The sequence below is a fragment of the Heptranchias perlo genome, chromosome 11, assembly GCF_035084215.1.
Source record: "Heptranchias perlo isolate sHepPer1 chromosome 11, sHepPer1.hap1, whole genome shotgun sequence".
NCBI lineage: Eukaryota > Metazoa > Chordata > Chondrichthyes > Hexanchiformes > Hexanchidae > Heptranchias > Heptranchias perlo.
In genome coordinates this window covers 64,361,251-64,379,328 of record NC_090335.1, presented here as the reverse complement: position 1 = coordinate 64,379,328, position 18,078 = coordinate 64,361,251, and the positions used below count along the sequence as shown (strand labels likewise).

The 18,078-nt window shown below is 39.7% G+C and overlaps 1 protein-coding gene across 2 annotated transcripts in view; it reads right to left on the bottom strand.

Annotated features, from left to right (window-relative positions):
• The window catches only part of dop1b (DOP1 leucine zipper like protein B), a 110,368-nt gene that overhangs the window by 23,231 nt on the left and 69,059 nt on the right, over positions 1-18,078 (bottom strand). Inside the window, exons 18-28 of one of the 2 annotated variants that reach the window (XM_067993267.1) lie at positions 17,126-17,316; positions 14,194-15,832; positions 13,303-13,414; positions 10,219-10,407; positions 9,404-9,529; positions 7,468-7,602; positions 4,936-4,991; positions 3,978-4,082; positions 2,616-2,682; positions 2,360-2,504; positions 300-382 (exon numbers count right to left, since the gene is read on the bottom strand). In XM_067993267.1, coding sequence (XP_067849368.1) covers positions 300-382; positions 2,360-2,504; positions 2,616-2,682; positions 3,978-4,082; positions 4,936-4,991; positions 7,468-7,602; positions 9,404-9,529; positions 10,219-10,407; positions 13,303-13,414; positions 14,194-15,832; positions 17,126-17,316 — 2,848 coding nt within the window. The remainder of the gene's footprint in view (positions 1-299; positions 383-2,359; positions 2,505-2,615; positions 2,683-3,977; positions 4,083-4,935; positions 4,992-7,467; positions 7,603-9,403; positions 9,530-10,218; positions 10,408-13,302; positions 13,415-14,193; positions 15,833-17,125; positions 17,317-18,078) is intronic. The other variant, XM_067993269.1, reaches the window with a different exon arrangement.

The following is an 18,078-nucleotide window of genomic DNA, read 5'->3' as shown; positions in this document are numbered from 1 at the left end:
CCTATTGTACTGGTCACAGGTGAGGTGAAAATAAACAAAAAGCACCTCCAGAGTAAATATTTTCTTGTTCAATTAAAAATTATCCTCTGAAGGCTGAAGAACATGTTTACTGAGAACACTGAGGGTAGCAATGAAGCAGACTTGTATAATGAGTTAACTTGTTAAAAATCATAAGGTTGTGGAGTGAAATACAAAATAAGGAAGGCATTTAAGGTTGCTTGAGAAATAATTACTAAAACTTTAATTATATAAATGAGAATCATCAATGCGAAATTACAAGTTTGCACATGTATGCTTACCTCAGCCAGCAAAGTTAGAGCTTGCACACTGTACAAAGATGCAACTGCTGTCGATACCACGGCGGAGGGTGGGGAGAATGATCCTTGAAGTCAAAAAAAAAATGAATATTACTTTACTTTTAGGGAGATACACTTCAATACATTTCACCCAACCACTGCAAGACCCAAATTATACGTTGTACCAGCTATTAACTTACTTCCAAGATTTATAAACAATTTTAAACAAATGAATAATGAACTGCAATTTACACATCAGAACTGGACAATATTAAAATGCTTGTGAACAGAGTTTAAGCTATTCATTACATGGATACATGAGTAAGAGACGTCATTTGACATAGCACGATATTCCACAACAAATTTCTACAATTTATTGCCTGCATGATTTGTTGACTGAGTACCACAAATTTGCATAAAAGTCCCAAAAAGCAAAAATGCTGATTTCTGAATGGATCTAAGCGATAACAAATCATTAGTTCCATTTAGTAGCTTTAATGTACTTTTTGTTCCAGTCATTTGCTTATTTTTCACATTTTGATTGAATCCACTTCCACAGCAATACACGAGACAACAAAACCAAAGGCAACCAGCAAATGTCCGACATACCAACACAACATGACAGCAGAGAAAAGCAAAAAATACTCCCCCTGCAAACAAAAGACACACTCTACAAACTTAACATAAATAAACCATTTTCCTGATTTACACCAAGATACTGCACACCAGCATTTGGTTCATTCAACATGTTCATCCCAAAGTACTACTCCATCAAACACCTTATTGCTTACCATCTCCAGTAGCAAAACATTAAAGTGCTTACATAACCAATCATATTTTTTTTAAGGTGAATAAAATATTTTTACAAAATGGTCAGGACAGAACAAAAAAAAGCAAACTATAGCCCAGGCTATGTGCATCCCCTAAACAATCTGGCTGTTTTTTCAGTTATTACACTTCTGCCCTCTGAACCAAAATCTCCAACTTACTGCCTCTCTCCCTTCTGCAAGGTGATGAGATTGCGATAGGCTAATAAGATTCCAAGTTGGCCAGTATGCTACTGCACTTTTTGCTTACATTAGTAAAATTATCTCAAATGTTTGTATCAAGTTAAGAATGTATGACTGTATGTGTATCTGATAAGAACTCAACATCCTTGTTCATGTTTGTTACAATTGTATAGAAGGATGGTGTCTCAACAGATGGTCTTTATGTGGAGACAATGGTAGTCCTATCTGATAGCCTTGGGGTGGTAATCAGAGCAAGGCACAGTATCCTGTGGTCAGTAATGGACAGCCCACTGACCTGATAAACAAGTCATGTATAAAAAGCCCTAGTGTAGCCAGAGCTTATTAGAACAGATGCAAGAAGACAGCATGCTGTTCTCCAGAATTAACTAATGATATTACTTCTGCAGTGCTGTTAATAAAGTCATTAGAGACAATGCAGTGCCTGTTAATAAAGTCATTAGAGACAATTTGTTGCTGTGAGCTTGATTATCAGGTGTCTGAAACCATAAAGACTTCGATCATTAGAATCAACACTTCCACCAAAAGTCTTCCAAAAACCTTCAGCCTCCCTTACACTTTCAAATTCCTTTTCTTTTCTCCTTGCTGGCTGTCCACCTTTGTCTGCCTTGTATAAAACACATGTAGTTTTCTTCACAAGCACCATAGACGTGTAAGCTGTCATTGTTTAATTTTGCACTATTCCCAGAATTTACAACAAACACTCAACAGTGTATTAGTATTTCATATGCTGAACACATTTGGTGAATCCATTACAGAAATCTAAAAAAGTACAATACATCGATGACAAAAGATAAATTATCATTTCAAGTGGGACCCCAGAGTTCTGATAAAGGGTTTCCACTCGAAATGTAACCTATCTTAATCTTTCAGATGCCAACTGAGATGCTGTGTACTTCGAGCATGGTTTGTTTTTTATTCCCAACTTCCAGCATTTGTGGTTTAATTTTTTAATCTAACAGCTATAATTAATGACATACCAAACAACTGAGATTTTAGGAATAAGCCTTAAAGGGTACAGTTCAAAATATTCACCATCTTCGATAGCTTCATTATTAGTCTCCTCCAAATAAACCTGAGGCCCAGCTTTTACTTCCAGGTTCCTGCTCAGCCAGCTGGTCGGTTCAAGAGAGGAACCAACAACGTTCCCTACAGCTTCAATTATTTTTTGGGCCACCTCCTTGCAAAAGAAAAGCACAAAAACAAACAGTCTTATGTACAAAATATATTAAAAAAGGTATTAGAAATTAATAATAAATGTAGCTACTAGTTCAAAAATGTTCCAGCTTACCTGCAGATCTCTCTGATCCCTTTTGTTTTCCAAATTAGGACTTCTTAACATGAAGTCATTTAGTATTCTGCAAATTAATTTGAAGAAGTAATTTTCTTTGTAGCTTTTTTTTTAAATATAAAAAGGCTGACTTAGTTGAAATAAAATATATGAGTTGAATTAGTATCAAACCAAAACAGTGGACAACTCTAATGTTCCTTCATATACTGCAAGCAGACCTTAAGCAAAGACTCTACATAGACTGTACACATGGACAGCTTATAAGTTCAGGAAAAATCGGAGAGCAAGTTATTATCTCAATGGCGAGAAACTGGAAAGTACTGCAGTACAAAGGGATCTGGGGGTCCTAGTGCAAGAAAATCAAAAGGTTAGTATGCAGGTGATCAAGAAGGCCAACGGAATGTTGGCTTTTATTGCTAGGGGGATAGAATATAAAAACAGGGAGGTATTGCTGCAGTTATATAAGGTATTAGTGAGACCGCACCTGGAATACTGCATACAGTTTTGATGTCCATACTTAAGAAAAGACATACTTGCTCTCAAGGCAGTACAAAGAAGGTTCACTCGGTTAATCCCGGGGATGAGGGGGCGGACATATGAGGAGAGGTTGAGTAGATTGGGACTCCACTCATTGGAGTTCAGAAGATTGAGAGGCGATCTTATTGAAACATATAAGATTGTGAAGGGGCTTGATCGGGTGGATGCGGTAAGGATGTTCCCAAGGATGGGTGAAACTTCTAACTAGGGGGCATAATCTTAGAATAAAGGGCTGCTCTTTCAAAACTGAGATGAGGAGAAACTTCTTCACTCAGAGGGTAGTAGGTCTGTGGAATTTGCTGCCCCAGGAAGCTGTGGAAGCTACATCATTAAATAAATTTAAAACAGAAATAGACAGTTTCCTAGAAGTAAAGGGAATTAGAGGTTACGGGGAGCGGGCAGGAAATTGGACATGATTTTAGATTTGAGGTTAGGACCAGATCAGCCATGATCTTATTGAATGGCGGAGCAGGCTCGAGGGGCCGATTGGCCTATTCCTGCTCCTAGTTCTTATGGGCCTCAAAGCAAGTAGCATCGTCATGGGCCAATAATAGACTCCATTTGAATCGGAGTCTATCCAGAGTATAAAAATACTGCTGTAATCCTGGTCAATTTAAATGGGTTTAAGAGGAAATTGGATCCATTTCTACAGAGAAAGAAGGATTGATAGATATAAGTAGTCATGCAATCTATCAGAAAGGAACAGGCATGTTGGTCCTAAAGAACTTGTTCAGCATTTTGAAACTGAAGAAAATTCAGGATACATTTTTAAACATATTTACAAAAAATTATGGAGCATTCAAAAAAATAGAAGTGTGTACTTACCCAAGTAACAGGAAATGTCCAGGTGGAGCCAAATTCAACTGAACTGATTCCTTTAAGAGACCCAACAAGGATGGCAGAACCTCCTGCAAATTGGCGAGGGAAAGCCTGTAATAAGGGACATCTATTGAAGTCAGTTGAATAAATTGTTAAAAGCGAAATGCAATGGAAATGGAGGACATGGCTTTCAGCTCATTCTGCTGAGTTTCTGATTACATTGAGTAGAATTCAAGCAGCTTTCTGTGATAGTGAGTGTGAGAGTGAGGAAAACAGAAAATAATAATGAGTCTCTCTCCACCAGGCCATTTATCTTCTTGCAGTCACAAAAGTGTATTGAAGTTGGTGGCCCACCTTCATGACCTCAGGAGGATTGGGGAAGACAAGAAACTAGTAGAAGAACTGGGCGTCAGCTTTCATAAAAAAGGTATAAAAATTATAGTTGTGCCTTGCTAAATGATGCAAACAGATGCATGTTCCCTAGTTCTAACAAAATTCTACTTTGTAGATTCATTTTGAAACTACCTTGTGCAAAATTGTATTCAGTCAATTCAAAAATACATTAGATATACCTGGGAAGGATGCACACACTGTAATCAATGGTTTTAGTTGGTTTATTTTTTAAATATAATGAAGATGAGTTCAGACCAATTTGAAACATCTGAAGACTGAGGTTTGACAACAAAATGCAAATTCCTATCCATATTCCATTAATCTGAGCATCAATTGAACAAGGTGCTGCAAATAACTTTCCACCTCATAAAAATTCACATCTAGAACACACATTCCTTTTCTGAAAATCTTGCTCTAACATCTCAACATGGTGTTAATTTAACGGTACAAGACAAATGTAACACAATGATGTGCACCCTAAAGTTTACTTCATTTCAACAGTTTGGCTACATTTACATGAAGCATTTTTAATATAAAAGAAAATACGTTAAGCTTTGAAAAACAGAATTACCTCTGAAGTAATGCAAAACTGAACTGCAGCATCGGGATATCTACCAAAGTTGGTTTCTGAAAATAACCAACAAAAAGCTGTCAAATATTTTAACCTGATTTCAAGTGGATTTCAACAAATTATCAGTTTACATCAGATTGAATCACTTTAAAATTGTAAACACTTAGACTTCCTGACAATTTAGTTGATAGATATACCATTATGGTACAGAACGATACAGATAAGGAAGAACTCAGCTTTGATGCTTGGCATAGACCAAGATTGCTGATCTAAGGCAGGAAAATGGTGGCAGAACTATAGCATTCCTGGGTTAGGGAGAGTGAAAAAAAAATCAGGGAGGATTCTGGCTTCTGATCACAATCCAGTGCTAGTGTGTAGACATCATGCATGTAAAAGCAGACAATAGTGGAATAAGCCTAGTGATACTCACTAGTCTCACATAACCACTTGGGCAAATAATCAAAGAGCTGCCAGGCTGTGGAACTGTAACCCAATATGAGTCAGCACATTGGAGAGTGGAGGAAGAGTAGAAAATTTGGAATAAGTGGAGCGGTTTGGTTCAGTAACTTCTTTTTACCCCCAAAAGAGTTTTTTTTTTAAATGCAAATTACTTTCTTATTTTCTCTTTCATCTCATCTCCTGTGCCACACAAATTTCTCCAGCTGAAAGGATGGGCTGAAGACCTTTTCCCAGACCTCTACCAATATCACAACAAAACCAATTGTTAGTAGGCATTTAAATCCAGCCTCAGGTGATATACCCTCCAACTTCCCATCCCTCTTTTGTGGAGGGACATCTGGCTTCTCCTTGGCACCTACATATGATGGCACAGCTGAGAACAAAAATAGGCTGTGTGGAATTAGACACATATGTAGCATCGTGGTTAATCTCCAATGCACTGTTTATATTCTCATATGCCCCATTAAGAAAGGTTTGCAGAAATCCCTCCCAATAACAATGCAGTCATATTTTAATTTTCCAAAGAGTACTGGGTACAAAATAAGTTTTTTTTTTTGGAGGGGGGAATCATTTTATCCCATTTAATTCCCCCTCACTGCTCACTTATTCAGCCCAAAGAGTTCAAGGTTGAAAATGTCTGCAGAGCCATCAGTGTCACTCAACAATGGCTGACACATAAGTGGCTCCCAGTGTAAGAAAAGCATTATACAAGCTTTCTATAATATTGCTAACCTTGTTAGGAAAAAGCAATATGTTAGCTTTCCCCGTGAACAAAGGCTTTCTGTTTATCCAAAACAAGCTTTGAGGACCTTGAGCAGAGAGGGCCCATTTGAATAACGAGCATCTGGTGTCATTCTCATCTCCTGTTTATAAGATGGGCATGGGGAGTTGTCTTTAGTTTTAGTATGTTTTGGACAGATAAGTGTTCTTGATAACTTGGAGACAACTAATCATACAGGAGGCATGATGTCACATGTCATCTGGAATTTAAAGGAGTAAAGTGGATGGCAAATTCACGAGGCAGGAAGAATGGAGGCCCATATAGAGCTAATGGGCTCAATTTTAAAAGGGTGGCAGGATGGCAGCTGGGGAGGGGGTCAATGGACTCACGGCAAACCCAAAAAGTAAAAACTTACCTTTCCCCACGCAATCACAAGGTAATTAATGGTCATTAAACTTGTTTCTGGGTTTCGCGCCCAGCAGCCAGCCTGATTGACAGGCTGGCTGCTGACAGGAGCTACAATGTCAAAAGTGGGTGGGGGGTGGAGAAAAATAGAGATAGATAGATCATCCGGCACTACATGAATCGGGAAAGCCACCTGGCTAAGTTGAAAATCGTTTTAACTACCTAATATGCAAGAAATAAAGTACCTTAAATACCTCAATGAGATACATTTGCTTCTTTAAATAGCGTCCCGCCGGCACTTCCGGGTTCGGGAACGGCATGCGCACCCAGATGCGTCTTTGAGAGACGCAGAAGCCAGTGTTTTGGAGCCGAGTTCGTTTCCCGCTCATTTCCCCGATTTTCGTAGCCCCCAACGCACCCACACTTCCAAATTAAAATCGAGCCCAATGTGTCTAAAAATGTATAAAAGACTAGAGCAGCTTCGTATTGATTAGAACGTTCCTAGAGCGAGGCTGGACAGCTCAAGCAATATCAAGGATCTTCAAAAAGTGTATTTCGACGCCTTGTGTGGGGAGATAGGTTGCATTCGAACATCTTATTAGTATGTTTCATTGTACTCTTGTATTTTAGCATCTTTGTTACTAATTATAACTCCTTAATAAAGCTATTGTACTTTGGACAAAACACCTCGCAGCTTTTTTGATCAAAGACTGAACCTTTAAAATAGATAACTCTCACCCATTTCCACCCCAAAACCAGGTATTCCACCCAAAATCACCTGAACATGACCCCCAATGCCCTACTGCCTGGAGCTACTATCCATTGAGGTCGGGCAGCAATTTGTTTTTGTCTTCAGATAAAAAAGTACATTCCACCCACATCCATCCCCACCACCACAACCAAAAAAATGAACCCAAGTATTTTAAGAAGTGCACATGATGTTTTACCTCTTCTCCTTTGGTTTGGGGTGGCTTTTTGACAACTTCCTTTATCAGTTGTAATATACTGTCAGTGTTGAGAGTATCCAGTGCTTGGACCAACCCTACCAGTGTTAACTGAGCTTCACTGGTTACAGGTAGAATCTGCATGTACAAAAATTAAAACAACCTTCAAATTATAATCTAAAGACTTGTCAAGAGTTATTTTTCAAAATGACTAGTACCCTTTCTAACAAAATGTTATACTTTTAAAACAGAATATTTTAGTAGTAAACTTATATTATTACGCAACGGACCCATTTGCTGTGAAAATCATTACAATGAGCTGAATGAAAAAAATATTAACCCTGTGAACGCCATGAACCAGCTTATTCTCTTGCCACTGTCAAACTGCAGGAACTGATGATAACTTTTACTGGATTTGGATGTGTTATACTTGGTTGCTTTTATGATGAGGTAATGTAAAACTACAAAACTTGGACGTTTGATTAGCTTTAAAAATTGTTCCTGTCTGCCCATTTTTAACCACCAAAAATATTTTTCTTTTAAAAAAAGCACTCCTCCCATCAAAAAAAGACCACGATAGTAGGAAGGAAAAAAAGTTAAATGAATTTTGTAAACTTAAAAAAAAACTTATTCAGTGCCTTTCACAACCCAAGGATGTCCCCAAGCACTTTACAGCTAATGAAGTGCCTTGAGGTGTATTCACTGTTGTAATGTAGGAAAACACAGCAACCAATTTGTGCATAGCAAGGTCCCACAAACAGCAATGGGATAATGACCAGATCTGTTTTTTTTTAAAATGATGTTGGTTGAGGGATAAATATTGGCCAGGTTATCAGGAGAAAGCAAGAAGGAAGAATATATATTAGTTAAAAACGTGTACGGTTAAAGTTGCAAAAATAGATAGAAAATATGAATAGAAAGTAATGTAAATCTTGCATTTGGAAGCACCGTATTATATTCTCAGCATGTCCTAAAGTATTTCACATCCAATTAACTACTTTTTGAATTGTAAACAATTTTACAACACCAAGTTATAGTCCAACGATTTTATTTTTAATCCCACAAGCTTTCAGGGGCTTTCCCCTTCCTCAGGCGGTGTGGAAGGGGAAAGCCCCCGAAAGCTTGTGGGATTAAAAATAAAATCGTTGGACTATAACTTGGTGTTGTAAAATTGTTTACAATTGTTAACCCCAGTCCATCACCGGCATCTCCACATCATGGCTACTTTTTGAAGTGTGGTTATTGTTATGCAGGGAAGCACAGCAGTCAATTTGTACACAGCAAAGTTCCACAAACAGCAAATAGATCAATATCAAATTAATCTGTTTTGATGGTGTTGGGCGAGGGCGGAATGTTCGTCAGGACACCAAAAAGAACTCTCCCCTTCTTTGAACAGTACCATGGGATCTTTTACATCCACCTATGCAGACAGACAGGGCTTCAGTCAAATATCTTATCAGAAAGATGACACCTTTGACAATGCAACATAAGGCACTGAAGTGTCAGCCTAGATTATGTATTCAAGTCTTGGATTAGGTTTGAACCACAACCTTCTGACTCAGAGGCAAGAGCGTCACTAACTGATCTAAGATGGCATTCTAAAGAGGAGAGAACAGGAGGGGAAAGTAACGATTGGTAGGGCAAGCGCAGGTAAAATGTTAACAAATGATTTTCATTTTGTATGTTTTAGCCATTTGAATCAGTAGTGTAATTACAATAATAAAAGGTGCTCCTGATGTGAGTAGCATTCTTACAGTAATAGTGTTCATTTTAGCATTGTAGTATACAAGAACAAACTTATATTTATATATGTAGTGAAAACAAATAAAACTGGTAACCCAGAAGACAGGAGTTTCCTTGAACTCAATGACAGTCAAGAACAAAAAAAAGAACATCCTTGCAATGTACAAGCATCTTGAGTAAAATACACCATTCTTACCTTGTTTTGACTCAGATTCTTGCTGCTTTTCTTCTTGTTCCACACGGCTGCCACAGCCGCCATCAGGTGGACACCCATCTGTGCAGCAAATGGATTCAGGAGCTCCAGAATCTTCTGTCTAAGTGTCTTTTAAAACAAAAGATCAAAATCTGAAAATGGGCCTTAATCCCAATTTTCTTTTCCTACTCCCATTTTCACAGTCCAACTGGCTACAGTTGTGACTGTCCAATTGCAACATTCTTGTTCATTCTCTCACTGGCTTTCCCAGTATCCATAACAGTACTGAAAGCCCTCTAATAAAATCTGTAAGCATTATAGCTATAAAAGAAAGCTTTTAGCAATGTTACAAATGTTGGGAAAACTTGGCTTCCATAGCATTCTTTTATTCCTTTAACTCTCCAGTGAAAGGAAGCAAACTATCCCCCAAAGCCTGGATTTACAGGCACATCGGAGGTCCAAGATTACTGCCAGATAATCTGAATAATTTACAGTGTGGTGAACACAGTTCATCAAAGGTGCTAATGTGGGGCCAATATTAGTCATCAACCTGTGTGTTGTAACTTAAACCAGTTCAGCCTCATTTGACTGAACACAAAGTTAGATTTTAACTACAAGTGGGCAGATAACACACGACTGACTTAGAAATGGGCTACGATGAGTAATGATTGTTGAAAACCTCGAAATGACACAAGACTGCGTTGGATGATAGTGACAGGACAGTTAGTGGCCAGAATCATACAGCTTATTATTCAACAAATAAACCACCCTTCACCCATTCCTCCCCCTTCAAAAAATAGGAATAAATCGCTACTAACTTTGGTCGATTTAAAGTAAACGGAAGACGAGCCCTTTGCAGCATCAAGTGAATTCACGGGCCTTCTCTGGGATTCTTCCATTCGAACTACACCCCAGAGAAGAGAAGTAGAGTTGATGATTAAAGATAATTCTTCAAGGATGGCATTCTTCGCATTCTTCATGCTTGTGGAATCACCTGTGGTGGCAGACTGGTACAAAATACATAGATAAATGCATGAAAATAAATATCTTTTATAAAAGAGAGAAAGTTGAAGTATATAAGAACTAACAAAATAAAATCAGTGTTGGAAACACAGCTGGTCAAATGCTCTGATGAAGGCACCCATCTGAAACTTGAACCCATCTCTTCAGCCAAGGGCGTGGATGCACAGCTCGTTCCCAAGTTGCTACTGATACACGGGTATGGGTTCCCTTCCCTGAAATTTAGATCTATCTTTTCTCCGTCAGATATAACTGGTCTGGCTGTGCCTATTCTGTTGTTATTTCAGATTTCCAGCATAAGACAATATTCTTTTCTTTACTATTTTTCTGCTCTTCAAAGTGTGGGATATTACTCCTGAGGAATGAAACTCTTGCCATTTCAGGCATCCAGTGTCAGCATGAAGCATTCCTGGGTCAGATATAACAGAGCTAGATTCAGAGTAAAGTTCCCTCTACTCCACCCAACAATGTTTCTCAGCTCCAATCTCAAGAGCACCCCTACTCTACAGTGTGACATTTCCCACACTGGTCTTGAGTTAAAATGCCAATCAGTGGCAAATTAGAGATAGTTTTGTGCTGTGGACTGACACCCACTCAGAACTAGATTGAGACTGCCCAAATCCATTTCACATGGTCCTTATACCCAGCAGAGGGGATCTCCATCCAATCAGGCACATTCTTTCTACTGAGATATGAGGACGGTGCCAGAGGACTGGAGGATTGCAAATGTTCCATCCTTGTTCAAAAAGAGAGGGATAAACCCGGCAATTACAGCCCAGTCTGTCGAACGTCGGTGGTGGGGAAACTTTGAGACACAATAATCCGGGACAAAATGAATTGGCACTTGGAAAGTTATGGGCTAATAAATGAATGTCAGCATGGATCTGTTAAAAGGAAAATCATGTTTGACTAACTTGATTAATTTCTTTGAAGAAGTAACAAAGACGGTTGATGAGGGTAGTGCGGTTGATGTTATGTATATGGGCTTTCAAAAGGCATTTGATAAAGTACCACATAATAGACTTGTTAGCAAAATTAAAGCCCATGGGCTTAAAGGGACAGTGGCAGCATGGATACAAAATTGGCTAAGGGATAGAAAACAGACACCAGTGGTGAACGGTTGTTTTTCAGACCGGAGGGAAGTATACAGTGGTGTTCTCCAGGGGTCAGTATTAGGACCACTGCTCTTTTTGATATATATTAATGACCTGGACTTGGGTATATAGGGTACAATTTCCAAGTTTGCACATGACACGAAACTCGGAAATGTAGTAAACAACGTGGAGGATAGTAACAGACTTCAGGAAGACAGACAGACTGGTGAAGTGGGCAGACACATAGCAGATGAAATTTAATGCAGAGACGTGTGAAGTGATGTATTTTGTTAGGAAGAATGAGGAGAGGCAATATAAGCTAAATTGAACAATTTTAAAAGAGGGTGCAGGAACAGAGACCTGGGGGGTGCACATACACAAATCTTTGAATCTGGCAGGACAAGTTTAGAAAGCTGTTAAAAAAAAGCATATGGGATCCTGGGCTTTATTAATAGAGGCAGAGTACAAAAGCAAGGAAGTTATGCTAAACCTTTATAAACACTGGTAAGGTTGGAGTATTGAGTTCAAATCTGTGCATCACACTTTAGGAAGGATGTCAAGGCCTTAGAGGGGGTGCAGAAGAGATTTACTAGAATGGTACCAGGGATGAGGGACTTCAGTTATGTGGAGAGACTGGAGAAGCTCAGGTTGTTCTCCTAAGAACAGAGAAGGTTAAGGGAAGATTTGATGGACATGTTCAAAATCATGAATGGTTTTGACAGAGTAAATAAGGAGAAACTGTTTCCAGTGGCAGAAGGGTCACTAACCAGAGGTCACAGATTTAAAGGTGATCGGCAGAAGAGCCAGAGGCGACATGAGGAAACATTTTTTTTAACGCAGCGAGTTGTTATGATCTGGAATGCACTGCCTGAAAAGGGTGGTGGAAGCAGATTCAATAGTAACTTTCAAAAGGGAATTGGATAAATACTTGAAGGGAAAACATTTACAGGGCTATGGAGGAAAGAGCAAGGGAATGGGACTAATTGGATACCTCTTCCAAAGAGCCAGCACAGGCACGATGGGCTGAATGGCCTCCTCCTGTGCTATACCTACTATGATACTGCTGTTTAACCTTGCAGTAAGCTTTTTTCCTTAAACATCTGGAGTAAACATTTTTAATTACTGAGAAATACAACTGAAGAAATATATAATCATTTTCTATTTCCCCCAGCAATTTTCTCTTAAGTCACCAATGTGTCCTCCAGCATCACACCAAGTGGCTATTGTCCACATTTGAGCCTAGCCATTAAGTGTAGGCAGGGCATCCAACCATGGAGGAGGGAATGAATTGCAACTGAGCCTAACCCTGTCTACACCCAACATTCACACACCAATTTTCTGAGTTCAGGATACGAAGGAAAGCTAGCCATAGACTCTCATATGCAGGGCAGAATTGGATTAGCACAGTGGTTAATACTATGCTAGTAGCTTCTCTATATGAAGTGGCCAAAATGCACATTATTGAAACAGGACTTGAGGGTTTGGTCATCCTGGCTGGGTCTGTGTGAGCACAACGAACACCACTCTACAATCAGCCCACAGAAGATATGTATTTATACTATGTTGAGACTTTTCATACTTCCTTTACTTGTATCTCTCCCCAGATGAAGTGAAACATTGTTCTTCTTTCAAGACACATAATTCCCACTCTTCTCTCTCCCCTCCAACACATTTGGCAATCAGGCCTTCTTCTCAACATCTGTGCTGTATCACACCACCCAACTGTAGCACCAGCGTAGGCGCAAGCAATGTCCGGAAGTGTATGCTCGTCAATTAACTATGAAGTACCTTTTTTGCCTGTGCTGAGCTATCCAAAAGGCAATAATGAGAAATGGTAGTGAGGCCTTCCAAAAGGGTGAGTGGGTAATCTGGAGGGATATTTTCTTTTTTTGAAGTTGTGCTAAGGAATAAAAATAAAAAAAGGTAGCAAAAGTTAAATTACTGCATTTTATATCACCACAGCAATCCAGCAAAGAAGTCTTATGTTGTCCAAGACCAATAGCTACAGAATCAATTCCAGCCTGGCAGTACCTTGTTTGTATTGACTGGCTCTGATTTGAGCTGTCAGGGCCAGGAGCAAACATCGGTTGAAACAGCCACATGCTCAAAAAATATTTATAATGATTGTCTTTCCTCTTTACAGATCCCGCTGTGTAGTTCCAGTATTTTCTGACTTTATTTTACAACAACTCTATGCAAGTTTACAAAATACTTCACGACGATCCCATGAACGAATAAAAAAAAAGTAGCAGCATAAATCCAGAATTAGATCCCCATCTGATTCTGGAGTGAATCAAAGCCAGATACTGCAAGACTTCCTCAGACAGGTCAGCTTACATTGCTTCGGCTCCAACTTCAAAACGGTGTCAAATTGGGCTCAAAAAATCCTCAGAGGGTCAGCTGGACCTTTACAAACTTACTCTAGTCTTTCTTTTAGTATTTTGAGAAAGCAAATGCTCCTGTCTGTACTTAAAATGTACAACCATTTACTGCCTGGGATCAGTGCTCCATGCACCGTGCACATGTGTAAGCATATACTTGCAACTATTGTTGGTTAAATTCTAAGCATATCAATGTCAGAGTGATGAAAATAAACAATGCCACCTTAAACAGAAACATTTAGCCCTGATGTGTTAGATGACACCCATCAAAAATAAGAGAAAAAAAATACTTCTATACCTGGCTGTGCTCTTTTCACTTTCACATTCATACTGTTGAACAAGATCATTCAGGTTTCTACAGATCTGGGCAACAAACGGTGCAACAATCAGTCCTAAGGATTTTCCAAGGTAAGGCAGGGAGGCAGTAACCAGGCTCACCCATGGTGGGTGAATACTATAACCATACTGTGGTTGCAAGGCTCTGACAACAGCTGACACAAACATTCCCTGGGCAGTGATTGGTTGGGATTTTACATACTCCATGGCAGTAATAGACTGTTGGAAGCTAATGACCTTATGCCATTCCTTTGAAAGGTCAGAGGAGCCCTCATGTTCATCAGCTGTCTGACCAAGATGGTGCTCCAGCACAATCAGGACCTGCAGCAACTTCAGGAGTTCAATCTGAAGAGGGTGCTCACTCCAGATTTGGTCCTGACCAAAGTTAACAAGGCTTTCCTCGGAGAGGCCTTCTTCAATGAATTCGTCACTGCTTTCTGCAAAACTGAGTGTGTAACTTTTCTCGCTGATGTACATGGATGCAGACAGGGAAAGCAGCACGTACTCCTGCACCTTGCTCTTGGACAACAAGTTGTTGATAAGATCAATGTTTTTGCTATCAGGCGATTTCGCAATTGCGACGAGCTGTGTTATGATCCGAATCAGAACTTCCACGCTATTCACTTGGACATCCCGGTTTCCCAACAAATCCTTGTGAATTACCCTCATCTGGCATGGGTAATACGATCTTAAGAAAGTCAGACAGAGGTAAGTTAGCAATTCTATCAGCGAGGAATGGTGATGGCACATGGGCAATGCCGGAGTTGGAAGCTTGCCATAAAAACTCAGGCCCATGAGAGACTCCCGGTGGCGAGCCAGAAGGTTATGAATAAGATTCAGCTGGCTGGTGGAGGTGGTGTCCACACTTGTGGCAGACAGTGCCTCGATGAATTCTTTGGGGGTAGTTTTTAACACAGCTTCGAGGACAGAAAAAGCATACAATACTCGTTTGGAATCATAAGGCTGCACGTATAACAAGACGTGCTTGAACAAAGCTTCCACTAAGGCGTGCTTCTCTCGCTGGCGTTTTAAAAACTTCTCTCGGGTAATCAACTGCAGTTCCAAATCTATTTCCTCCTCGTCACTGGATAGTGACTGTGACACTTGTGTTCTTTCAGAGTCAGTATGAACCAGCATCAATTGGGTTTTCAGTTGGGTGCCACTGCTGGCCGCAGTGTCCAGCTCGCTGGGACTGGCCATGTTGGCTTTGTCATGTGATGAAAGTCCATCTTCTTCAGTGGTGCTGATGGTATCATGATGATCTGGGGACGGTGGCGAAGCTGAGGAGGTGACTCCTGAAGACAGAGCTCCCGAACTGGTATCGATGGATTCAGTGTGCTCACTGCTATCCTTGTTTTCTTCCGGAGGGATATTTTGAGATGGCTCGTTGAAGGAGTGGTTGATGTTTTTTTTCAACACCTCTCGTTTCAGGGCTGATCTTTCAGGTTCTCCTTCCACTTCAGCCCAAAGAGCATCCCTGTCCACTGATGAAATGTGGGCAAATATAAAGCTTTCCTCGGAACTAGTTTCAACCATTTCCAGTGGTGTACTAAATGATTTTGGATAGGTAGACACCCTGTTGTACAAAGATTGGAGATCTTCTGAAATACAATTGAAAAACAATTAAAATTTACCTCTTGCTATGGATGGTGCCCTCAAGTAATCCTGGAGTGTATGGATCTCTCTCTGAACTCAATAGGGTCAACAGTCATATTTCCCCTGATGGCAGTTAATAAAGTTGCTGCCTCGTGTGGAACAGCCATACAGACAGGAAGATCCCACATTTGATTTCTGCTGAGTTAACTAATTTTGGCCAGCATTGCAATTTGAAAGGTGACAATTGGCCTCAATACCTCATGGCTAAGGATGGGGAGAGGAGATAAAATCATCCATTCCTGACAGCTATCCCGTGACTCTTGCTGGGAAGAGCACATATTTGGACATCGGGTAAGGACATGATCTAACTCAACAGTGGTGCATTCAATGTTTGAACAGCCTAACTTCTCGGTCTCAGCTTATACATGGGGATGAGATAGCACCTTGGACAAGACACAAGAGTGCCCCCGACATCTGTATCCCAGTATGAATCAGCCACTGGAAGACTGAAGAAAACAGAGGCCAAATTTTTGCTTCATTTACAGTGGTCTAGCAATAATATATTGTCTCCCATATTGCTCAAGTGCACCCTTAGTCCAAACCATGGCCCAGAATGATGGGAGTCCATTACTGGACCATCTACTCTTCCAATTGAAAACAGCATTGATGACAGGAACTAATTTGATGCGAGAAATAAAATGGAAGATGGTAACAATACAAATAAAACCAAATTGTAACAAAAACAATTTTTGAAATGGTTCAAAATGCTACAATACATATATGTTTAAAGCATCAAAAAAAAGTTACTGTCATACAATTTCTGTGCCGACCTAGCAGCAGAAATGGAAATTATTCCATCTGTAATACTGTACCAGCACAATCCATGTTACCTTCATTTCATCACATACATAATATTTTTTCCAGTGCAATAAAAATAAGTGCAGATCTGCAGTAGCCACTACATCTTCTGTGTATAACCAAAACCTCCTTCCTAAAATTAACCCTGTTCTTGATTGACAGCTCCAGGATGACCTGTGCAAACCTTAAGATCGTCAACTTCAACAAAAAGAAACTTGAAAACATGGTAGAAAATATTGCTGCATTACATTTTTATAATTCATAACTCTTAGAAAACAGTGAGTGTCAGTTAGACTAGGGTATAACCCAAAGTCCTTAAAGATGAAGAAAGACAGTGTCTCAAAGCTGGTACAACTCATTCTCCATTAAATATTTCACCAATTTGGTACAGTAGAGAAGATGTGGTTTTCACCCCACCCCTATATAGAACTTGATATTACCTCCCATTACTTTCTTTTTCAGACACTGAATGGAGGTGCGTTGTGTCTTTGGGTGGAGAAGCAGCAGGAAGACTGGTTCTAGAATTCGAGCCACATCATTCAAGGACAGGGCACGGACAAGCCAACCCTGCGCTGCTGCACCAATCGCTCCATCTGAACAGTTCAGGCTGTCCAACACCACAAAGAGACACCTGGACACAAGGATTAAGCAGTTGATGTTACATTACAGAAATCATTCCCTCTGCTTTTACAGAAGACGTTTATAAAGTACAATGTTAAAATTTCCATCAGTGACCTTCAAATCATGAAATAATTTTACAAATATGAAAAGCCAGCTTGAACTGTGACCTTCCATCATGCCCCTTCATTACAGAATTCTCCTGCTAAACCCTGCCATCTTGCTGCATCTCCCCCCATGGACCTCAGTGCGCCACATATAAATAATTTTAAGTTGCAACGCCAAATTTAAGGAATAAGTTTGAGAGATTAAAAACAATTAACGGCACTCCCCTCCCCAAGCTAAGTTACAAACCAACTGCATGAATTTTCTGCCCCATTTCAGGAATGAATTGCAAGGGGAGTCATTTGGGTTTTGGGCCATAGCTTGTATGCCTCAAATATTAAAGGATATAATGGATAATAGCATATCGAATGACTCTCCTGTGCTTAACTTAGCAATTCAAATAAGGCTCTGTGGCCCCCACCATCTTGGCCCTTGGATTTTGGTCCCAATATTACTCACTATTCAATGATTAGTATATCACAAAACTAAAAGATAACATTATTATGGGAGTTGGGGTAGCAAAAACACAAGGAAATACTTTCAAGATAAAATGCTTTCAGATGTTGCATGTACAGCTTTTAGCTGCTTTAAACCACTGATGGCAGCATTATGGAACAGTGACATTTCGGGATGGGCAAATACTCAGGTGCCATCAAAACAAACTGCAACC